The sequence below is a fragment of the Amphibalanus amphitrite genome, unplaced genomic scaffold, assembly GCF_019059575.1.
Source record: "Amphibalanus amphitrite isolate SeventyFive unplaced genomic scaffold, NRLGWU_Aamphi_draft 000357F_arrow, whole genome shotgun sequence".
Lineage (NCBI taxonomy): Eukaryota > Metazoa > Arthropoda > Thecostraca > Balanomorpha > Balanidae > Amphibalanus > Amphibalanus amphitrite.
The window spans coordinates 40,150-64,730 of record NW_024881851.1 but is presented as its reverse complement, the minus strand read 5'-3'; the positions used below and the strand labels follow the sequence as shown (position 1 = coordinate 64,730).

At 52.5% G+C, this 24,581-nt stretch overlaps 2 protein-coding genes across 4 annotated transcripts in view; one reads left to right on the top strand and one right to left on the bottom strand.

Annotated features, from left to right (window-relative positions):
* Positions 1-2,901, top strand: part of LOC122389418 (polyunsaturated fatty acid 5-lipoxygenase-like) — a 37,768-nt gene extending 34,867 nt beyond the window's left edge. For all 3 annotated transcript variants that reach the window (XM_043381448.1, XM_043381446.1, XM_043381447.1), the window contains 2 exons: positions 1,273-1,556; positions 1,800-2,901. In XM_043381448.1, the coding sequence (XP_043237383.1) occupies positions 1,273-1,556; positions 1,800-2,236 (721 nt within the window). In that variant the 3' untranslated portion in view covers positions 2,237-2,901. The remainder of the gene's footprint in view (positions 1-1,272; positions 1,557-1,799) is intronic.
* A 971-nt stretch (positions 2,902-3,872) lies between these two features.
* LOC122389419 (26S proteasome non-ATPase regulatory subunit 11-like) lies at positions 3,873-12,799 on the bottom strand. Its single transcript, XM_043381450.1, has 8 exons — positions 12,605-12,799; positions 7,733-7,837; positions 7,222-7,361; positions 6,598-6,768; positions 5,868-6,151; positions 5,497-5,620; positions 4,988-5,113; positions 3,873-4,324 (listed from the first exon to the last, which is right to left on the bottom strand). The coding sequence occupies exons 1-8, from the start codon at positions 12,687-12,689 to the stop codon at positions 4,094-4,096; spliced, it is 1,266 nt and encodes a 421-aa protein (XP_043237385.1). The 5' UTR covers positions 12,690-12,799; the 3' UTR covers positions 3,873-4,093.
* Between the last annotated feature and the right edge of the window lie 11,782 nt (positions 12,800-24,581).

The following is a 24,581-nucleotide window of genomic DNA, read 5'->3' as shown; positions in this document are numbered from 1 at the left end:
GATATGGGTGCAATTTGGTGCAAAGATGCATGCTCATTGCTCAATCACCGGATGAAAATGCGCCGCGTTTGCCGCAATGCGCCACATTTGTCACAAAGCGCCATTTCCGACAAATACGATTAAGGGTTATGTAATAGCAAGAATTGGAGCAGGGCTAGAAGCACTTTTAAAGTCTGATTTTTGTCTTAGTACTTATTGGATCCAATTATTCCGTGACCTGACATGACCCAGTGATAGGTAGTGATAGTTGTACGGGTAGTGGTAGTGGTAGTGGTAGTGGTAGAAGGTAGTGGTAGGGGTAGGGGTAGTGGTAGTGGTAGTGGTAGTGGTAGTGGTAGTGGTAGGGGTAGTGGTAGTGGTAGGGGTAGTGGTAGGGGTAGGGGTAGTAGTAGCCAGTAGGGGTAGGGGTAGTAGTAGGGGTAGTAGTAGAGGTAGTGGTAGGGGTAGTGGTAGTGGTAGAAGGTAGTGGTAGAGGTAAGTGTAGTGGTAGTGGTAGTGGTAGTGGTAGGGGTAGTGGTAGGGGTAGGGGTAGTAGTAGCCAGTAGGGGTAGGGGTAGTAGTAGGGGTAGTAGTAGGGGTAGTGGTAGGGGTAGTGGTAGGGGTAGTGGTAGGGGTAGGAGTATGGGTAGTAATAGTGGTAGGGGTAGGGGTAGTGGTAGTGGGGGGGGGGGGGTAGTGGTAGATGTAGTGGTAGTGGTAGGGGTAGGGGTAGGGGTAGTGGTAGGTGTAGTGGTAGGGGTAGTGGTAGATGTAGTGGTAGTGGTAGGGGTAGGGGTAGGGGTAGTGGTAGGGGTAGTGGTAGGGGTAGTGGTAGGGGAAGGGGTAGTGGTGGAGACAAAAGTAGAACAGTGGCCCGGGCTGATCCCAGCGGACGAGAGGTGACCTATGTGACCTGGCCTCACCCAAAGTGACCGGGGCTGACCCCTTTGGCCCGTCTTGACCCCGTATCAGCCAAATTTCATCCAACAAAGCCTTGAGAACAGTTCTTTTTTAAATTCTCTTCACATTTCCGTCCATATCAATGCTTCTAGACGACACATCGATTTGAATCGAACACCATTCGAAAGCAAATTGACTGGTGCCGCATTTTCCTACCACGCAGCAAAGCAAGTGGCGCAGCCGCTTGTCTTTATCTCTATTTTATCTCTAGTAGCGATTGGCGATGTTTCGGCATTTTATTCTTATTTTTTAGCCCCTCATTAGTTTAAAGACAGTTGGATCACAGCTAAACCTAATCCATGCTGCGATGTTTGACGACCGCCTTCCTTACAGCATCAAGCGCTGGCGTCTGGACACGATGGGCGTGGTGCCGGCGCAGATAGCCGGCCGCGGTGTGGCCGACCACTCCGTGCTGCCCTACTACCCGTACCGGGACGACGCCACCGCCCTGTACGCCGCCATCGAGCGCTACGTGCGCTCCGTGATCGACGACGTGTACTCGGAGCCCGAGCGGCTGGCCGGCGACTGGGAGCTGCAGCACTGGCGCAAGGAGCTCACCCTGCCGCGCGACCAGGGCGGCGTCGGCCTGCTCGGAGTGCCCGGCGACGACGAGAAAGGTACGGCGCCCGGCGGGTCGGCAGGGTCGACACCAAGGGAGGAGGTTATGATGTGGTGAGGAGGGGATCCGGGGAAGCCTGAATGAGGTGGATGGATGAGCAAAGAACAAGGTCAAGGTTTTTTATCAACAATACTTCGCTTCGGTTCAATCACTTTGATTCGTATGTCCCATCCAGTTGACAACTTCCTGTTGGTCAGAATTGCAGCTGACCTCTGACCCTTCCCCCTCTCCGTGGGCGCAGGTTTCACCTCCAAGGACGAGCTGGTGACCACCTTCACCTCCATCATCTCCACGTGCAGTCTGGGCCACGCGTCCGCCAACTTCGCTCAGTACGAGGAGTACGGCTTCGTGCCCAACTACCCGGGCATCCTGTACGGCCGGGCGCCGCGCAGCAAGGACACCGAGCCCAGTGAGCGCGACCTGCTCAGCTACCTGCCGAGCCGGGTCACCACGCGTGACATCATGGTCATCACCAAGCTGCTGAGCTACCGCGGCACCCAGAGCCTGGGCGACTTCGAGGTGCGCTACATGTACGACCCGGTAGGCTCGCGGGCGGCGGAGACGATGCGGGCCGAGCTGCGCAAGCTCAGTGATCAGATCTCGGCCAGGAACGCGACGGCGGAGTTTCCGTACAGCTGGCTGGATCCGGCCTTCGTGCCCAACTCCATCAGCGTGTAGCCTGAGTGGATGGACAGACCAGTGGGTGGACCGGCGGACTGGCCGGTTGGTGGACTGATGGACTGACCAGTGGACTGATTGGTGGGCGGGACAGTGAGTGGCCCGGTGGACCGGCGGATCTGGGAACATTAGCGGCGTTCGACCACCAGGCTAGAAGTGCCCTCGCCGGAGAAGGGAGGGTCGGTGGTGTTCCGAGGCGGACCGACTGAGACTTTGGATTATAAGAGACCGACCGACAACCGTCAGTGATACAAAGGCTTCACAGTTCGAACTCACAGTCCCACGGCGAACTCCTCAAAGTTGACTGGACGTATTGCGTGTGTTGATCGCGTTAAGTACGATGTAAGTCACTGATACGCAGGGTAGGGTGCTTTACAACTCGCCAAAGCTGGCGGCACTGTCAAGCTTGGAAGCTGTTTCATTATTCCATTTGTCAACGTGCAGATTTGCTTTTAGAGTGTCATCTCACTGGTACCTACCTGTGCGGCGTGGTTTATGTTAGTTGTAGGTAAACAGATTCTATAAGAGCGGCACGGGACACTGTGATGGTGTCAAGGCACCCATGTCATTATCTGTAACTCGAGGCACCTGTAGGTTTGCGGGCATATCTCTCTTGAGTAGTCATGGAGCTTTCAATAAATATATATCGTCCTGTCTGGGGCTTATCTTCTGTGGTCTGGGACTGGGTGCTACCTTGGAAATGATTTTAATGCACCCGCATTTAAAAAAAGCGTACGGAAAGGACATTTTTTTCAAGTCATCTCGAACTTCTGATGTATGATTTTTCCTTTTTAAACAGAGGCGAGAGCAATAACTAGATGCAAAACGCCATGTAACTGAAGTCGACCTCTGAACAGGTGACCTGCGACGGACCCCATCAGTTGCAAAGCCACCAGGCGATCGTCCCCGTCCCGACACAGCGGATCCATCCCTGAACCATACCACCATCTATCGAAGGTCGGTCCTGTCTGAGGGGCAGCGGGGCCGGTCGGTTAACGAACTGCTGCTTAGCTCAGGGCCAGCGCAGAGCACCTCGGGAGAGGACAGTTCCATTCTGTGTTGGCAGGGATGGTCTGATGAGTTAGACACAGTACACGAGTTCCGACGATAATTTGGAAAAGCAGAACGCCTGTTATCACATACGCAGCAAACATCTACAGCCCACCATATGCTGGCCAAGAGTGAGCCATTGAAGAAACAGCAGACTTCAGACAGGCGATTTTTTTCACATAAATTTGATGGTTTGAACTCGAACATATTTAATCCAGATCACCGAAGTGACATAATTGGCGTGGCACGACCCCGACCGCATCCCAGGCACGCCAGCAGTACCGATGGAAGGTGATACACGGTCCAAGTGCGCCATCTGTCACACCCAGAGAATCCACCAACCCCAACCGAGCCGCGACGAGCTGTCACTGGCGGTCCACGGCAGGAGCAAGATTCATATGGATAGGACAGAGCCTACACCAGAGCCGCCCAGCACTCGAGGTCCGACCTCCAGTCCGGTGTACTAGCCCACGTCCGTCCATGAACGATCTCTGCCGACGCTGCTCACGGGCCGTTATGGGGGCTGGCAGTCTTCTCCTCACCTCATCCCCACTACCAGCACAGCCAGGCCAGTTGAGTGACCACCGAGAATTTACTCCTTTATTACAAGCACGAGTCATTTCACATAAGTTAATGGTAGAGTGTCTGAGGTGGCGTGTCTCGGTTGGCGTTGAAATGATGGCGAGATTTAGCAGCTCCCCACTCAGTTTGTCTGTGTCGCGGCCGGCGGCGGGCCGCGGGTCTCGCGGTCCGTCTACCATATACATATCACACATGTACAGCGTTGGGCGCGGGCGGGCGGCGGCACTAGGTGAGCTTCTTGGCCCGCTGGAACAGAGTGTCCACCACGCGGCCCATGTTGTGCATGGTCTCGAGCGCGGTGTCGTAGGTGCCGTCGGCGTGCGTCTCGTCGAATACGACCAGCACGTCGTCATTCTGGTCCAGGATGCCGTGGAACTTGGCGTCCAGGATCATCTGGGACAGCTTACGCTCCACCTGGTCCTGGGAGAGCCGGATTGTCTGCGCGATGTAGCCCACCTGACGACGGCAGACGGACGGCGTCACAGACCCGGAGACTGGAAGGACCGGCGGGTGTCCCCGCCACCAGACGGAGCACGGAGGGTGGAGACGGCTACCAGACCAGCCGCGCGCCAAATAACAACCCCCAAAGGAATAAATGCTTTCATTCAATGAAGGAATGGATCAATAAATAAATGACTGGCTGAGTGATTAAATGAATGCATGCATGAATGAATGAATGAATGGATGATGGAGCGAAAATAGATAAAGCGAAAGGATAAATCAATCAATGAATCAATCACCAATTGAATAATGAATAAATGATAAATCGGATGGATCAGTCAATGAATCAATCAACCAGTAAAATAATGAATAGTTAAATAATCGAACCACGGATCAATTATCAATCAATGGACGATCGCATCGGATGAATGGAGAGATAATGGAATGACGAAGACAATGGACGGATGAATGAATGAATGAATGAATGAATGAACGAATGGATCAATGAACAAACCATTCCTTGTAATTCGAAGACTTCCCCAGTCCAGCGCGCAATTCGAGAGATCGGGTCGTTGGATCCAGCCCCCTCTTGCTGTCATCCGCACACCGCGTGCATCTACCCCCGACCTCAGCGCACCTGGCGGCGAGGACCGTCACTCCACCCCGTGGCCGGCTCACCTGGACTCGCGAGTACGGCTCGATGATGCGGCACAGGTTCTGCTCCAGCATGGTGTCGTACAGCGTGTTGAGGTGCGCCTTGATGATGGGGTCTCCGGCCAGCTCCTGGCTGTACTCAGAGAGCGCCTGGGGGCACATGGAGAGGGTGAGGTTTGCGACAACGGACCGGGCGACGGACGGGATAATGGGCGCACGCAGCTGTGAAGGCTGATCAGACAAATCGCATTACGAAGTGGACAGGTGTGAAGAGGGTAGATAACTGTCGCAGATTACCGAAGGTCGCATGCCCAACGGTTCCGAACATTACCAAAAGTCACCAGTATCCCAGAAGTAGCTCAGCCATTGGCATGAATAAATAAAAATATAATTTCCCAAAACTGCACAACCAGCGGACCCCGGGGCCAGCTGATGACCAGCTACACTCCACTGCCACTGCCACAGCCTCACCAGGGCAGATAAACTAACACCTCAGCACCCGGTGACGCCTCAATCCGCGGCCCTGCCCGTACCTGCTGGAAGTCAGCCAGGGACCGTTTGTGGCTGGCCTGCGCCACCGTCTTCATGGCGTCAATCTCCCGGCCGGCGTACTTGAGCGCCAGCTTCCCGCTGACGATACCGTTCACGTCCTCGGGTCTGCGGCAGAGCGAGCGAGGGGATATTAGTACGGCAGGGTGTACGGAGATCTGTACAGCAGTACAATGTGTATTATGGATTACGTAATTGTGTGAATGTGTATTATGTAACCAGCAATGGCCACGACAGCGAGTGGAATAAGCACAACAGTGTATGGGAATTCGCATTAACTGATGGCCCACAGACCTCCAAGAAGACCCCGCAGACGTATTCTTATCACGAAGTCCCAACAGGTCAAAGTACTCACGTGTTCAACATGATCTTGGACATGAGCATGTACTTGAGCGCCAGCAGCGCCTTTCCGTCCTCGACGCTGTCATATCCCTCGAACGCCTCGTAGAAGTACGAGTAGGCCGTCTTGAAGTCCCGCTCGTCGGCAGCGTGCAGCACGCCCGACTGCATGTCGAGCGCCGCCTGCACTTTGGGCGGCGTGTAGATGCCGTTGGCGGTGGTGCGCGCTGAGGTAAGCGCCGCCCGCGCCTTGGGCAGGTTACTCAGCGCGTGGTACGTCTTGGACTCGAGCAGCTGCACCTGTAGCGGCAGGGCGGCAGGGCGGACCGGTTAGCGCTGCAGAGAGGTGTGTGGTAGACATGGGACGGTCGGTGGTGTGGAGTGGAAGTGGGACAGCTGTAAGTGATAGACAGTCAACAAATAGGTTGAAAGGTACACAGGATAGCATAGCAAGCGATGTTACAAATAACGAACAAAAAATGTAGACTTAACCCCGTGATTCATAACGGCTGCTACCAGTTCTTTAGTCCATAGCATCATACCTAGACACTGCACCACCATCCATTAAACCACATTATACTCGAAACTCGCATCTTATAAGTCACACAGATCCACTCCTACTGCCCGCTGTGAGCTCAAATCCCCTTGGTGTACGAGGCACCAGCATCGTGTCCCTCGTGTTGATCCACTTCCCACTCCCATTCATCTGTCCATCGCGCTACCCACACTCCACGGCTTCTACCCACCTCAACTAGGAGATTCTTATCATCTAGCTTTTTCAGTTCCTTGAGCAGCGCAGAGCCGAGCGTCAGCGCCTCCTGGTACTGTTTGGTATCGAAGAAGAGCGCCACTAAACGCGCCTCGAGTGACTGACGTAGGAAGGTGCGCTTCTCGGCCTTGGCCCAGTCGATACACTCCTGTGGGCAAACGGTGAAACGTCAGAGACGGGCGCAGGGCAAGGTGGTGTAGGAGAAAGATACGGACAGCTGGCAGAGCCGAACAGTGAAAATCAGACGAGATTACGAAGAACCGAAGATATAACTGCAACAGGGCGCTGTATACGGGACGCAGCACTGGTATGCCATCAGGGCGGTCGGTTAGGGCTGAATGATCCCCGAGTGCTGCATACGAGAAGGTTGGTGTGACTGCCAAAACAGAGTTGATGCCGGAGAGTCCCCCAGTAAAATTTAAATGACTCAATTACCGCACATCTATAGACGACTGTAATACTGACGAACAACACAAACAGCACGGACCCTAGTCCATGAGTCCAGTCCAGTCCAGACACAGCCTCAATTATCTGAACCAAACACCACATGTGCCGCACCCGTCCGCCTCTGGCCTCTGGCCCCACCGGTTCGCGTACTGACCTTACACAACTGCACCTCGATGCCGGTGCCGGCCTCCATGTCCAGGAACATGTCCACTAGCCCGCGTACCAGCTTGGACGCCTTGGCCTTACTGATGAGGCCCAGGAACGGCCGGGACGCCCGGATCAGGTCGGCCAGCTCTGACAACAGATAGCGGAGGGTCAGACGGCGTCACAGTCAGATGGAGTCAGTACGGTCAGACGGCGTCACAGTCAGACGGAGTCAGTACGGTCAGGCGGAGGTACGGGCAGAGGTACGGTCACACACTGTCATCGGCGGTTTGACAGACGCCGACTGTTCGCTGGGGTCTACGGTATCGTCGACAACGAGATGATTAACATTCAATCTTCGAGAATGTTGTCTAAATGAGTAACAATTTAACATGTATGCCAGCCTTACATATCTGCAAGAGCAAGGTCACAAAAATAACAAGCTAGCATGACCGAAATTAAGAGACCTGAGTTACAGCAATCCGGCATAACCCAGCGTCCCGCAGGCCGCCCCCACCCACCTCGGGCCTTGCCGGACTTCTGAAACAGCTCTCCGAGCTGCATAATGCCCTGCTCCTTGATCCGAATTGTCTCCTCATCGCTGATCGGCGGCTCCGGCGATTTGACTGGAACCAAGCACACTCAGCTGGTCAGGTACACTGGGAGGCAAGTAGAGACTATTGAACCCCAGAGCCATGAAAACTGGCTGAAAAGGTGGAATACTGCCATGTCAACATGCTGGAAGGTCATCATGGCTTGTTTGATGTTTATTGTTTATTGTAAGGCACCAACAGATGCATGTCCAATAATAGGGGCAGTCATACAATTAAACAATAAGTGCATGACTTAAAATAACCCAGAGTGCTAACTACTCCTTATCTCCAAGTATCTATGATGTGGGCACCCAATAGCCTGCCTATTGCCTAAAACAGCCCACTATCACTAAACTAAACTTAGCTACTAAGAGGTGTAGTTTTAACATTTCGCAAATAATAAAATCATGCAATACCTCAATTCAGGGTCAATGGCAATATGAGTGCAAGCAAGTCTCCTTTTGCCTAAAAAACACACCTTAACAAACCCTTTTGTTTATTACAGCACATAATGTTTTCACTATTGCAAGTAGAATTTTGTCCAGCTACCTATTTCAACATTGCTGCATGGTAAAATGAGAACATACTGAAGGTAAATTGGGGGGCATGCCTAGCCAAGACATTTTTGGTACAATCTATTTCATTCAAACTTCTTCATAGTCATTCCATAAGTCAATGTACATGTACAAAGCATGTATATAAGCATGTATGGTGTTTGGTAATATAATGATGGCAAATGTTTACTTTGCTCTTGCATGATGCTATATTTAGCTATAGCTAAATATAGCATTACCAGTTTATTATCTAATTCCTGAATTGCCTAGATGTTCTGCAAGTTGAGCAAAGTAAACATTTCCCATCATTTAATCTTGGTGAAAATTACAGGAATTAAGAAATTACTTATAGATGTTTGAAGCCTATAGAAGTTATGAGCCTAATCAATTGTAAACTGCACAGTAAAGTTGAAATGTTACCTAGCTACCTATCGCTCATCCATGTAAAAATTGAAAGATAAAAATATAAACTAAATGCTTGCTTGTTTACCATTTTCAGGATTTTAAAAATGATATCTCCTTTTTACTTTCTCAGTCGGTGACACACCAGGGAAATAAGCTAAAATAAGAGCGCTCTATTTATTGCTCCTGCCCCATGTTGAAGAGATACCCCTAAAAACGTGATCTTTTATCGGCCCTTACGCAGCAAGGCAGTAATTCTCAGACCGGTGGATGGTATCAATAGAAAGAGAATGCGTCAAAGATTAACATGAATTAATTAAAATAACATTAAAATGTTAATTAAGCGTGGAAATTAGTCCCAAACATAAGCTACTTATTGCTCCTACCTCGGCGACGGCGCTCCCCGCAGTCGGCGGAGAAGCTAAAATAAAAGCCACCATCCTCCTCCGTAAGTCAATTTTAGAGCGGCCGAGTGGGCCGATGCGGGGCCACCAAACTGAGGTGAGACGTGGCTAGTAATTGCAAACCGCCATAGAAATCAATATCTTAAGACGTACAATATGGAATGATTACTCTGAAACTGGAGTGAAAGCATGAGTAGATTGCAAGAAACGAAATGCATAGATTGGTTGAATTATGTACAACTACAATAGGCACAGCTCAGATGAAGCCATTTCTATGATGTTGACATATGACATATGACATAACCCTTCCTCTCCTCACCTATGACCTAAGTGCATTGGCAGTCACCGGCATAGTTTTTGAGCACGAGTGTAATTCGCAATCGGACCGCAATACATGTTGCTAGGCTGCTGCAATTACAACGAACATACGAATACTGCCTTCATTTGTAGACGTTTGTTTTTTAGGCGGTCTTTGACGTGCAAGGGGGCATACCTGTCGACAACTTGAGTTTCTCCGAATTTCAAAAACTCCCAGAATTTCAATTCCTTATGCACTGTTGTAGGTACAGCTATGTTCACAAGTTTTCGTTTCCTCCTGTTCTAAAAAGGATGATATTTGTCGATTTCGTGCGTCGCTGATAGGAGGGTGCGTTTAATAATTAGGCCCAACGCTTTCAGCATCCGCGAGTATCTTCAAAAGGGAACAACAGTTTCCATTTATTACACTATGGGACATGTGACAAAATGACCACTGGAACACGCATGAAACGGAGCTCATATTCCTAAAAATGTCTACAATCACTTCTTTTCTGACACTATTAGCAAATACCATCTCAAGTTAGGTGGTTGACAGACAGTCAATGGAGATCTGGGGAGACTGAGTGATGCCAATTCACCACTTAACTGATAATGAGGGCCGAGGGAAGAGAAACATGCAACATGCACAACTGACAACTTGACAAGTGACAAAACACTACCACTATTGCGCAGTGCACAACAAATTACAGCAGCCAGCCCAAAAAATGCTTTTGGTGGCTAATTGCAAAACAAGTCACTAATAAATGTCTTAGTTGCAGCTGAACACTGCACAATAATCACACTGTTCACACATTGAGTGAGATGCCACAGGTGGTTTGAATCACACTTTGGTTCAACTGCAAATCTGAAGTGTTGTCATGAGGTTCATGCCTCCATGATCACAGCACTTTGGTTGTGGTTGGCATAACACTTGTAGTCTGCAGAGTTCCACATGAACTGCAGACACCTCATCTGGTGGTCTTCATGTTGCTCAACTTCTTCAGGAGGCAAATGTCGACCACCCAGCGGAAGCATGGTCCTGCAGAAAAGAAAGGTAATGCATAAGGTACAAACATTATCTGCTGAAACAGCTCCTTCTGTTGGCTGTTATTAAACTTTTAACATAGGTAACATAACAACATGTATTCCATGTATATTACATTTGTTGAAGTAAAATACTGCCCGCTATTTCAAAACCAGAAAATGAAATTATATTGTGGCATAATTCACCTGCTCAGCTATTGGTATCAAATAATAATTTAATATTTGGCATATTCTATATAACACATTCATAGAATATTCTACTTCACGTCACAAGGACTCACAATCTTTCTGTTGGGTGTTTGATTGACGCATTAACTAAGTTCGTCTTAGGTTTTATTATTGCAAAAAATTCATATTGCATTATTGTATCAAAATACTGCCAGCAATAACAAAACAAGAACATGAAATGCCAACGAGCAGGCCGCCTTTCCTTAAAATGGATTACTTTGAAAGGAATTTTAGTTTCTTTTAAGGAAAAGGATAAATGATTATCAGGTAATTATCAGAAAACCACTCAACCAGCAAGTGGCTGGGTGGTTTCACAGCAAACATCAAGCCAAAACATATACTTACATCTATCTAACAATTGAGCCATTTGACTACTACAAGGATATGTGAGAAAAATAAGAATTCAATTATCCAATGTTGACTTCCTTGCAAAGTTTATGCCTTATTTTATGAAAATGTGTCACTAGAATATGATACTTATCATCGAATATTATTTAAATTACGATTTATTTCGATCGGAATGCACATGGAGTCCCGCGCCATTTTCGTCGACGATGAATATGATCGTGCTTCATGAAGAGATAAGGGGTTTCAATGGTCTTTCAAAGCAATAATTTGATGCAAAAATTTGTAGGAAATAATTTGAAGCTGGTTCAAATGGCCATCAACCATCTAAAACACCGAAAATACTCACAACACCGTCCCGACGACCACGCAGCACCGCGCACGCCACACTACTGGCACAATGCCAAAACTGCTATCACAGCGGAAATGTTTTTTTTTTTCTCGATTGCAATTGTGGAATTATTTATTAAACAGAAGATGATCTTTCCGAAAAACCGACTGATTTCATACACAGATGCATGGAAAATAAAAAAATCCCGGTAAGTTTATTTGTATGGTTTTGTCTATTTTGACATGCTCCTAGTTTGCAGCCATATTTCGATATGTTCTACAGGGAGTTCAGAATTATTTCAGGACCAATCTTTTCCTCATTCATTTTCCCGTCGATCATGAAATTTTTAGAGCGGAACAATTGGTTTCCAGGCGGTCCGAGCGGTTTTCGTGAGAAGGGTGCAAAAATCGGCGTCATTTTTAGAGCCTCGACACCAGCTCAACACAGGACCCTATGGGAGACGGTGAAGTAGCGGGAGCAATAAATAGAGCGCTCTAATTTTAGCTTATTTCCCTGGTGTGTCACCGACTGTTCTAGGCACCCACATGCTTTACCTAATACCTACACTTCCTAATTGAATTGAATATAATGATCTAGCGTTCACTTCTGTATTACTGGTATTTGACATCCGCATCTTAACAAGTTTGAATAGGTAGTAATAATGTAACTAGTAACAAGCACAGTCATTAACACCTGCAAATCAGAAATGTACCCACTCAGTGCTATTAGCTACCTATTATCTTTAAACCGAATCCCTTGCAAGTACCTAGCGTACATTTGTTTTATGCATTCACATCTTGACTTGCGACTGCTATATCTTTGAATTTTAAAGGGTAGGTATTTGAAGAAAGTAGAATAGGTATGCATCAGTGACATAAATGTGAATGAACCTCAACCTTTTAAAATCGGCAAAGCCATCCAGCTTCAGACAGCCCGGGATGAATTCCATTACATTGTAAATTACCACTTAAATTGCTATTTAAAGTAAATTGGATAACAGCTGTTGAACGCAGAATTTGTCATATTTTAGACTGAACACTTCAGCCTCACACTCTAGCCAATATTTTAAGTATTACATGGCAAATATAGCTTTAAACATTGTAGACAAATGCGGCGCAGACGAACAGTCAGCAAATGGCCAGTAAGGGGAAGCGCTATTAAAAAAGTTTGATAGTTTTAACAATAAAAGACTCACCTATTTTACTATAAAGTTCAATTCCCTTATCTTTATCTGAATTTGAAATGGCTTGCGCCCGCTCAAGAAGCGCAGCCGACGCCATGGCTGCCTCGCCGGGAAACTGCAATTGTCACTGTAATGCAGACAAATACAACGCATGTGCCAAACAAGCCAGTCACTGTGAGAAAGTTACAGCTACGAAATAGAAGTGGTGTCGTTTACATGTAGGACTATCCCATTCCGTTCATAGGCGGCGGAACGGGGGGGGGGCACCGGGGCACCGTGCCCCCCCTTTAGATAGGCATGCGCGCCATTTCGATATTCTGTATTCGGAATTCAGTGAATGTTGGACATATCTAGTCCTGCGGACGAGACAGAAACAATGTTACAGAGGGAAGGCACTGCATACATGTCTATCTCCCCCCAGTCTTTGCCGGCCGGGAACAAAGACTTACATAGATTGGCATAGATTGAAGGGTGCCGTAACGAAACGACGCCGAAAGGCCAAACGACGGGTCGCATTCACGGGAGCGCGAACAAACAAATAGCCCAGGGGGCAACAAAACACAGCTTCTAGGCAACCAGAACGAGTGGACCGGCTGGAAAATGAGCCGGGACAACGATCAAACACTAAACGCGGAACATATCCGAACATCGCAAACAACTGCCGAGTTTGACAATGATAGGGAGTCAGTGGCACAGTCAGCGCGTGAAATTGGGGTCGCGATAGCGGATCGGCATTTGGCGCGGGCGATCACTGCGACGGGGACGGTCGGGTTCAGTATCTCTCAGCGGCTGCGAGCCTGGCGCGGCAGGGGGCGGCATGGCCGGCGGCGACGGCGTGGCATGACCGGGCGACAACGCATGCGGGGACACGCGATGTGGTGGTGAAGTCGACATGGACGGTGACGGCGTCACACACTGTGGGGACACAAGGGGCGGCGACGCATCTCGCTCGCGCGGGGATAACACCACAGGCGGCGATGGCGCGGGTGGACGCGGTGTCGGGGGCCTGCCACGGGGCGCCCGCGGCGGCGTCGCCGGCATCTGGCCGACCACTGGAGTCGGAGAGCCGGGGGGTTGCGCCGCAGGTGGAGAAGTGGGTGGCGTCAGTCCAGAGTTCGCGTGCGACTGTGACACGCGTGTTGGATGTCGGCGGAAGTCGTCGAGCAGTTCGTCCATTCGGGTGTGCTGACGACGAGCCGGAACAACCGGAGTGTATTTGCGCAGGAACTGCCTGTTGCGCAATGTCATTCGGCCGCTGCCGTCGACCCGGACCATGTACTGGTTATGTTGTCGCACCTCCACGACGCGGCCAGTTTTGTCCCACTTCCTGGGATATCTTCCGATTTGGTTTTGGAGGCGGACGGCATCACCGACGGTCAGTGGAGGTAGTCGCCTCGTATGTGCGGACCAGCGTTCGTGGTCCCGCATGTGGCGGTTCCGGAGTGCCTCCTCACGAGCACTCAGGGTTTCGCGCCACGTGGGATGAGGACGGTACTGACCGGGGGGTATCGGGATGAAGTCTCGCACCGGACGACCGAACACGCATTGGGCCGGCGACAGCCCTGTCGTGGGGTCGGGAGTGTTGCGGTAGTTCAGCATGGCGCGCTGGAAGCGTCGCACGTTCAGTTCCCCGTTGTCACCTGTGTTGCCTTCGATCATGCGTTTGACGGTTTTGACGCCAACCTCAGCGCGACAGTTCGCGTGTGGGAATGCCACAGAGGAGCGGCGGTGACGAACACCGTAGTCGGCCAGAAACGCCTGTGTCTCGTGGGCAGTGAACTCCGGCCCGCCATCGCTCGTCAGCTCCTCAGCGATGCCAAATGTGCTGAAGACGCGGTAGAGACAGTCTCGGAGGCCTGCGCTGCCATCTTGTGCTCTCTCAACGATTGGCCAGTTAGAATAACGATCAACGATGACGAGGTACGTACGGCCGCAGTGTGTAAAGTAGTCCGCGCATAGTTGCTGGAACGGGTACTCTGGGTAACTGATGTCCTCAGGTGGGGCCCATGGCTGCGATGGGGCGTTCCGGTTGCACGTGTGGCATCGTTCACGGGCGCGCCGAATAGCTGACGTGATGCCGGGCCAGTACACGCTTACGGCCGCGCGCGCGAGCATCATGCCGATCCCTTGGTGCGCACCGTGGAGACTCTGGAGCACCTCCTCGCGGAGGCTGGGTGGGATGACGATTCGCTGATCATACAGGATGATGCCGTCGCTGGTGTATAGGCCATCACGGAGCGAATGATACTCTCGGAGCTCCTCAGGCATCTCGTGGCGGTGGGCTGGTAGCCCTCCCTCGATCAGTTCGAGAAGTCGCATCATCGACGGATCGCCTGCCGTTGCGTCCCTCACGCGGTCCCAGGTGACAGACCGGATCGTGGTGATGGCGGCTGCCGCTACCTCGCCAGCATCGTCGACGGTGACGTCGTCGGAGAGGCTTATGCCGATGGGAGCGCCGGTTGGGTACCGGGACGCGATGTCGGGAACGCGGTTCTTGACTCCGGGGAGATAGCTGATGTCGAATCTGAACCGGAGGGTCTTTTCCTTGAGATTACGGAGACGGGCGTTGGGCAGGTCGACCAGTGATCGGTCCCCGAAAATCTTCACGAGGGGTTTGTGGTCAACAACGACCGTGAGGTCGCTGCAGCCGAGCACGAAGAAGCGCGTTTTCTCGAGGGCGTCGGCCACTGCCAGCGCCTCGCCCTCGACCGGGGCGTACCGAGATTCAGCGCCGGATGTAAAGCGGCTTCCCACCAGCGTGGTCTTCCAGCCCTCAGCGCAGCAGAGTGGTGACCGACCGGCGCATGTGCAGTATTTCTGGAGTAACCAGAAACCGATACCAGTACGGGACCAGTCGGTGGCCAGGACGGTTGGGCGATCTGTCTCGAAGATCTGGACACCCTTCGTGACCTCCTCGACGATGGTCCGTTTCGACATGTCGAACAGTGCCTGGAGTTCATCCGTCCACGTGAACTTGCCGGGCTTCAGGAGTTCCCGGAACGGCAGCATGGCATCCGCCATGGCGAATGCGTAGGCGACGTGATTGACGACCCCGAACCACGCGCGGACGTCTGTCAGGTTCCTGGGAGTGGGGAACTCGGTGATGCTCTGAAGGAAGGCATGAGACGGGCGGACTGTGTCAGGCGTGATTTCAAACCCAGCGAATTCCGCTGTCTTCTGGGCGAAGACAAACTTCTCGCTGTTCAGCGTGATGCCGGAACGGCCACACATGTCCAGCCATTCCACAGTGCGCCAGAACACCTCCTCGATGCTGTCTCCCCAGAGAAGGGTGTCGTCGATGCATTTCGTGTAGCAGTCGTGTGACAGGTTTGCCGCCATCACGATCTCGTCATAGCGGCGCGTGTACCCGTCACCGCTGGAGATGTAGCCCTGGGGTGCCGCGCAGTAACGGTATCGGCCCCAAGGGGTCAGGAAAGTGGTGAGGTGTCGATCTTCCTCGTGTAGGGGCACCGAATGGTAGCCATTCCAGGCGTCCAGTATCGTCTTGTAGGTCGACCTCGGCACAGACCGGGCTTGGTGGAAGGGACTTGGGGTATGATGCGTCTCTCTTGCGGCGCAGCGGTTCAGGGGCTGAAGGTCGACGCAACGGCGAGGGCTTCCCGACTTCTTGGAGACGACGACCATCCGGTGGCACCAGGTCACCGGCTCACCAATCGGTACGGGCTCGATGACCCCCAGCTGCACGTCGCGATCCAGGGCGGCCTTGACCTCCGTCTGCCAGTGCAGTGGTACTGGGATAGCCTTGTGGTGGGCCACTGGCTCGGCGTCAGGTCTGAGCATGATGCGCAGGGGTGGACCGTCCATCGGCGTGAGTGGCTGATGTTCACAGGTGTTGAACGTGCTCGCAGAGTAATAGTCGGCCAGCCACTGACGCAGGGCGTCGACGTTGCTCTCCGTTGCCGGCATAGGTAGCTCTGTTGGCTTAGGCGGAGGCGTCTGACGGCGAGGACAGGAACATGCGTTGTACTCGTCGATGCCGATCCCATCCGCGGAGATAGACGCGAGCCCGACAGCGGGGAAAGCGGCGTCGATCATGCCGAGGTCACGACAGGCATCTCGACTGAGGTACATGGTGTCGCAGTTCGGCGTGATGTACACGAACTGTCGAGTCTCCCGCCGAATGCCGTCGCGGTGGCCGGATATACGTAGGATCAACGCTCCGCGGATGTCGATGGGATCGCCGTTTGCTGCGTGCATCCTCAGGGACGTCGGGACGAGGTCAGCCTCCGTGACGCCAAGGCGTCGCATGAGAGAGATGCCCGCCAGACAGCTCTGACAGCCTGTGTCGGCGATGACTTCCTGAGTGATGGTGGCCTGGCTGACCGTGCACTGGAGGCCCAGGGCGCCGTAATCGGCCGGTTGGAGCGAGAGGTCCAGTTTAATCGACGGCTGGGGCTGGCTGGGTTGCTGACACCAGCTCTGGGTGATGTCGTCGTACATGTGGTGCCGCATGGCTGCGGCGGTGCATGAAGCTACCGTGTCGTGCGTTGAGTCTCTGAGGCTACAGAGAGCGTCACTGGGAGCGTCATCATCGCCCTCCGGATGTGTAGTCGCGATACCGGCTGCCTGTCGCTGCAGGCAGGCCTCGGTGAAGTGGCCCCGGCGTCTGCAATGACGGCACTGGCTGCGGTAGGCGGGACAGGATTTAGCGCGAACCGCGACAGAGGCTTTTACGCCATGACCTGTCCGACGACAATATTGGCAGACGTCGGCCGGTCCTGCGACTGAACTCTGTTGACGGCCAGCATCGCCAGCTGATACTCGCCGCTCCTGCTCGCCGATGCTCGCTTTCGCTCGCCGGTACTGGCTGCGGGCGGCGGCCACACCTTGAGACTGACCCAGCGTCTGAGCGGATCGCTTACCAGCCTCTTTTGCTTCGACGAAACGAATGGTCTCTTCCAGGGGGATCGGTGTCTGGCCTTGGGCGAGGAGGTCCAGTTGAATATCCCTGTCCGCTAGCCCCCTGGCGAGCGTATCGCGTGTGACTTCATCCTGGTAGCTGACGACCCGTCCGCATTCGCAGGTGACGTGAAACTTACAGACAGCCGCCTGCCCGCGAAGACGAGCGGCGAACGCCCTGACCGGCTCTTCGTGCTCCTGCGTCATGTTGTGGAGCTGGACGCGAGCCACTGCGAGGTTTTCCTCGCGGACGGCGAGACTTCGCATTGCGGCCAAGACAGTCTGTTCGTCCTTGGATGAGAGGGAGCCCCCCGAGAATCTGGTGAGGTCCCTGCGGAGGCCTTCGTCGCAGCATTCAAGCAGCTGGATGACGCAGTCTGTATCGGTGAGTCCGGTGGCTTTCTTGTACTCCGTCCATCGGCTGGTGAAATACTCCCAGTCCTCGCTGGATCCGGCAGCTGTCACGCGCGGTCTGGTGACCTTTTCGGCAGTAATGCTCACTGTAGGCCGGGTATGGGCCTCGGACTGGTGCATTTGAAGAAGTTGTACGACCACGATAGGTGCGGTATCTGCAGCGACGACGTATTCACAGCCGCTGAATGGGCAGGCTGTTGCCATGGTTCGAGGCTCGGGTTTCGACGTTATGCTTGATTGCAAATTAAGATATGTCCAACATAGATAGGCATGCGCGCCATTTCGATATTCTGTATTCGGAATTCAGTGAATGTTGGACATATCTAGTCCTGCGGACGAGACAGAAACAATGTTACAGAGGGAAGGCACTGCATACATGTCTACCCTTGAATTCTGCAAGGGGGGCACCAATAGCAAGGTGCCCCCCCTTAAATTTGATGTATTAGTACCAGGGGCGGATTCGGGAAAACTCTAAGGGGAGGTTCATGAATCGAAGTGGTGCCCCTACCTATGCCCAAAATTAAAACCTCAACGGATTTCGGCCACTTAATTTTGGTGGTGCCCTATTTTCAGTTTTTTTTCTTTATTTTTGGTTAGTCATGTGATGACTGGTGCCCCTGCTAAGCCGCTGGTGCCCCTGGAAAGACTGTGGTACCTACCTACCCTGCCCCCTGACAAGCTTACGGTGGGCCCTGACATGACTTAGGTGCCCATGGGCCCTGACAGGCCCGTGGTGCCCCTGACAGGCCTGTGGTGTCCTTGCTAGGCCTGTGGTGTCCCTGGGCCTTGGCAGGTTTGTGGTGCCCCTGTTAGAACGCAGGTGCCCTTGACAGGTTTGTGGTGCCTCTGACAATCCTAAATTGCCAACGACAGGCTTGTGGTGCCCTTGACAGGCCCATGGTGCCCTTGCGAAGCCGGTGGTTCCCCTGCGAAGCCGATAGTGTCCCTGACAGGCCTCTGGTGCCCCTGGCAGGTCTGTGGTGCCCCTGGAAGACCTGTAGTGCTTTTGCTAGGCCGATGGTGCTCCTGGCAGGCCTGTGGTGCCACTGACAGGCCCGTGGTGCCCCTGCTAGGCCTTTGGCACCCCTGGCGGGCCTGTGGTGCTCCTGGCAGGCATGTGGTGACCCCAGGCCCTAAGTCATGACCCATGTGACCTCCACCCTGGGATTCGCCACTGATTAGTACTGCGATGGCTTCTTGGGAATTATACATGTAGGATAAATGGAATTTATCAAACGACAATAAGGAAGAGACAAACACATAGGTACTTGAGGATCAGCTTAAAGTTAACCACACATACGGGCAGGGGTGTAATTTTCCTAAAATGATTGTGGGTGCCCTGCTGTAGGGGCACCCGGCGCCAGGCCGTTTTGGGGCGCGATATTCTTTATGTGGGAGCCTAAATTAACACCGAATTTGATAACATTGCTAGCCGAATGGCGCTTCAAGTGACGTGTCTGACTAAGCAAATACACGCTTAAAAGTGGAAACTGACCGGAAGGACGTAAAAAATATGTAGAGAGGCGCCATCCAGTAGGAGGGGCACCAAATGTGGAGGCGCCAGACGGTTACGACTTACGAGGGCGCCGTGAGACGATGAAAAGGGCGCCATTCTCCTAGGAGGGCGCCGAGTGATTGAAAACGCTATGTGGTCCAGGGGCGCTAAGAGGCCAGAAGGGCGCCGCACAGTCAGTAGTGCTACGTTGGTGGGGACGTGGGGGCGCCAGATGGTTACGAGGGCGCCTTGAGATCATGAAAAGGGCGCCATTCTCGTAAAAGGGTGCCGAGTGATTGAAAACGCTATATGTGGTTCAGGGGCGCTGAGAGCCCAGAAGGGCGCCGAATAGTCGAGGGATGCACGGTGAACAGAGACCTAAGGACGCGAGACGGTCAGGAGGGCGCCGTTAGACCATGAGAATGGCGCGGTGCTGTCAAAAGTGCGCCATTCTCCCAGAAGGGCGCCGAGTGATTAAAAACGCTATCCATGAACGCGAGACGGTCAGGAGGAGGCCGTTAGAGCATGCGAAGGGCACCGTGCTCTCGAAAGGACGGTTGCAGCCTTGTAAAAGACTTGTGGGTGCTTTTTCATCATTGTGGGGGCATAATTCAGGATTGTGGGTGGCTGCATATGCCCCCACAAAGAGATATAAAATTAGGTACACCCCTGCATACGGGGGTGAACTGCCATTTTCGTTTAGTAAAAAAAAAATAATAAAAAAATCATCGTGTCAGGGCTGTGACGAAAAATAAGTGGCCTAAATCCGATGAGAAAACAGGATTTGGGGGTACCCTAGGTTTGGCTCCTTGAGCCATGGTGCCCCCCCTTGTCTCAAATCGTTCCGCCGCCTATGATTCCGTTTAATGAAAATCAGGTACATAATGCGCTGGACTATAAATATTACGCTTAAAAACAGACAAGACATCATCATATATTCTGTACCGTACTTCAATGGTACACCCACGGAATGGTTCTACCGCACTACCGGCAGTGAGAGGGCGGGTTTAGTTTAGTCGCCCCGCCGCGCTCGATTTTATGAGACTTTTGACGAGGATGGTCTGCGGCTCGCAGGAGCAGCTGAGGAGCAGCTATTATTGTGGCCAGACCCAGTTACACCGCGTTCAGAAGATTCTGAGCTTCTGTGCACGTGTAGTGTCCGGGAAGCGAAAACGGGACTATATCTCCGATGTATTCCATGATATGGGGTGGTTCACTGCATCTGAGATGGCGATGTACTACCACGTGTGTAGTTTGCGCAGCGTTCTTGTCAGTGGTCACTGGTCAGCCCGAGGAAATAGCCGACACGCTCGGTCAGACGGCGAGACAGAGACACGCTCATAATACACGACGCGCCTCTGAACTTGCTCTCCCACGCATCCGAACGGAAGCGGGACGACGCAGGCTGTGCTATGGGGCTGTACAAGCTTTCAACCAGCTCCCAGTTACCGAGCCAGGTGTGTCCTTCAAACACCAGCTAAAGCAGCATATTTTTAATAGAAGGAGTGTTTAAAACATCGTCACGTGCATCCGTGTGGCCACTTTGGCCGACCTCTTCCTGTTTTTTAACGTTTGGATTGCTGACGTGCGATTGTGAAAAACCATGTGTGATAATGTGGATCTTTCGCCAAATAAATCTGAAATCTGAAATCTGAGCAGCTGCAGTCACGAGTAAGCTAGGTGAGACGGACCGTGTCCGATTTTAATGGGCACGCCAAAATTTGGCACATAAATTTTCCCTTAGCCCGGAATAGCGCGATCGGACGGTAGGGGTCGATGCCTGTGCAACAAGCTTTGATTAGCGATAAGGCTGAGCTTCATGCCGACCCGTCCATTTAACGCTGAAGCTAAATTCATGAAAAAGTCAAAATATTAACCCGGCCGTGCTGGTGGCCTGAACTTTCCGCCGAGGATTGGGGGGTGGGAGGAGGGCCTTTTAACTCGGCTCCTGGGCCACGCAGCGACACGCGGTAAGTGGCGCTCCTCAGCTGAGAGAAACGCATTCATTTCGCTGCCGCTCGAGCAAAAGAAAAAAAACAAACGTATGCAGTATGCACCGCTACGAGAAAGATCTGCGATCATTTAGAGACAATGTCTCATTGTTTAGTTTTTATTATACCTACCCAATTCTGCAAAAATAGCCGCTGATGTGCAGAGCAATGATTCACGCGCCGCGCCGATGCGTCACTTTTGCAATGTTGACCTTGCGTGACGTCATTTATGACGTAATTAGGGTCATATTCATAGGCGTAGGAACAGGGGGGGGGGCCAGGTGGGCAAGTGCCCACCCACTTTTCGAGGTGGGGGGGCCAACCATGTGTTTTGGCCCACCCACTTTTTACTCGAGGCCCCTCGTCTCGATTTGAGAGGACGTCGTCACCTTCCAGAATAAACAAACTCGGTAAAAATAAGTTCCGCGAATCCCCACGCACGGACTCCGAGGGGCCGTGATGGATCCAAGGAGGCCCTCTGTTCATACTTGTCAGTCGAAGCCCCTGAGACTGATGGCCTGAGAGGCCCTAGTGGATCTGAGGAGGCCCCAATATCCACACTGGTCTGGGGAGGCCCCTGACACTTGCGGTCTGGGAGGCCCCTCTATCCACACTAGTCAGAGGTTTGAGACTGGTGGTCTGGGAGGCCCCTCCATCCACACTAGTCAGAAAAGGCCCCTGACACTGGCGGTCTAGCCGAGGCCCCCTACCCTCACTAGTCAGAGGAGGCCCCTCTATCCTCAATAGTCAGAAGAGGCCCCTGAGACTGATGGTCTGGGAGGCCTATCCATCTACTCGTACACTGTAGTCAGAGGAGGCCCCTGAGACTGATGACCTGAGAGGCCCTTATAATCACACCAGGCAGAAGAGGCCCATGATACTGATGGACTAAGAGGCCCTTCTATTCATACTGGCCACAGGAGACCCCCAAAACTTTCGGTCTGGGAGGTCCCTCAATCCGGGACCAGTCAGAAGAGTCCTCTGAGACTGATGGCCTGGGAAGCGCTTATATTCACACTAGGCAGAGGAGGCCCCTGAGACTGATGGTATGAGAGACCCTCATATTCACACCAGTCAGAAGAGGCCCCCGAGGCTGATGGCTGTGAGGCCCTTCTGTTCATATAACTGGCCACTGGAGGCCCCTGAAACCGGTGGTCTGGGAGGGCCCTCTATCCACACTAGTCAGAAGAGGCCCCTGAGACCGATGGTCTGAGAGGCTCTTATATTCATACTGGCCACAAGAGGCCCCTGAGACTGATAGTCAGAGAGGTCCACTCCTAATGAATCTGAGGGGGCCCTCTATCCACATTTACACTTTTCTAGGGAGGCCCCCGAGACTGATGGTCTGAGAGGCCCTTTTATTTATACTGTCCACAGGAGCCCCCTGAGATTAATGGTCTGAGAGGCTCTTCTATTTATACTAACCAGAGGAGGCCCTAGGATTGATGGTCTAACAGGCCCTTCTATTTATACTAGCCAGAGGAGGCCCATGAGACTGATGGTCTGAGAGGCCCTTCTATTCAAACTAGGCAGATGAGGCCCCTGAGAATGATAGTCCGAAGAGCCATGCGGCGGCAACTGGCCGTGGCCATATTTCGGCTCGGTAGGGCCCCACAGAGCTCATGAGAGCACCTCAAGGGCTCCTAAGTAGACACGCTTATCCCCATAAGGGTGCCACGCCGGCTTCTGAAGGCTCCTTGTAGGCATCTAAGGGCCCTTTCCGGCCTCGAACGGCTCCACCCGCCTGTGATGGCTCCACACCAGTGTTTATGAGCGCCACACAGCGGCGCCTTTGAGAGTCATACTAGTGTCTCTTAGGGCCCTATATCGGTGGCTCTTGGGGGCCCCACACCAGCGCTTCTGTGGGCCACCACACCTGTGCTGAGTGTGCATCTCACGGCTCTATAAGTACATCTGAAGGACCCACACCGACACCTCTGAGGGCCCCACACCAGTATCTCGGAGCTCTGAAGGCCCCACACCGGTGACTCTGAGGACTCACTGGCTCCTGAGAGCACCATGTTGATGTCTAACGGCTCCACAAGGCCACTGAAAGCACCACACAAGGTCTCACTGAGCTCTAATGTCCATGTACCGGCCTCTGAGGGATTTAAGCCAGCGCATTCATAGCTCCACACCAGCAATTGCAAAGGCTTCACACTGAAGTATCTGAGGGTTCCACACCGGTGTCTCTAAGGGCCACATGCCGGCATCTCTGAGGGCCCCATACCGGCGTCTCCGAGGGTCCACATCTGGCGGGCACCCATCAGCGACTGAAGATCCCACACTGTCGACTCCGAGAGCCCCATCTGCGTCTGGGAGCACCATGCCGTCTCTAAGAACCACAGCGGCTCCTCCGTACGAAAGATGGGCGTCTGCATGCCAAAGGGGAGCGGTTCTGAGACAGTAGGACACCTACGTGCAATAGAGGGGCGCCTATGAAGCCCATAGGGGCGCCTGTGGGACATATAGGGATGTCTCTGATGACTACACATAGGGGCTTATATCGGGCTATGCATACTATGTAAGGGTTTTCAGGGGTCATGCGCCGTTTGCGGCAAATAGATTCTAAAAAAAATAAATCGGAGGGGGAATAAGTTTTAAAAATGGTGCGGACTTTCCGCACTGTTCGCTTAAGCGGTTACGCCCCTGGGTACATCTGCCCGATCTCAGAAGCTAGATTTGGAGGTCATACTTGAAAGCAGCCAGCAGGACGAGGCAAAAGTTGGAGGCCCCTGAAAATAGGAGGCCCCTGCAAAAGGAGGCCCCTTGACAGGGTGGCCCACCCACTTTTCATGACGTTCCTACGCCCGTGGTCATATTAGTTTTTCGTCAATAACTACCGATCAAATTGAGCCAGCGAGTCGAGAAAGCCACCAAAATGGATTCAGAAAGACCTGCCGAATCGAATGATATGCGACATGACCTCCTCCGACCAATTTCGTGACCTGGGGGCGCTGACCTGACCGTGACCCGAGGTCAACACCCTAAGCTGACCTCGCTTTAAAAAAAGTAGGTATATCATTCGACGCGCCTGATGGTGGCGAACACGACGCAACCAAAATTTTGGCTCTGCGGCCGTTTTTTGCGAAGTTATTCACCAAAACGGAACCGTACCCTGGGGCACTTCATGAAATCAGAGGTCACCGGTTGACCTAGGACCTTAAAA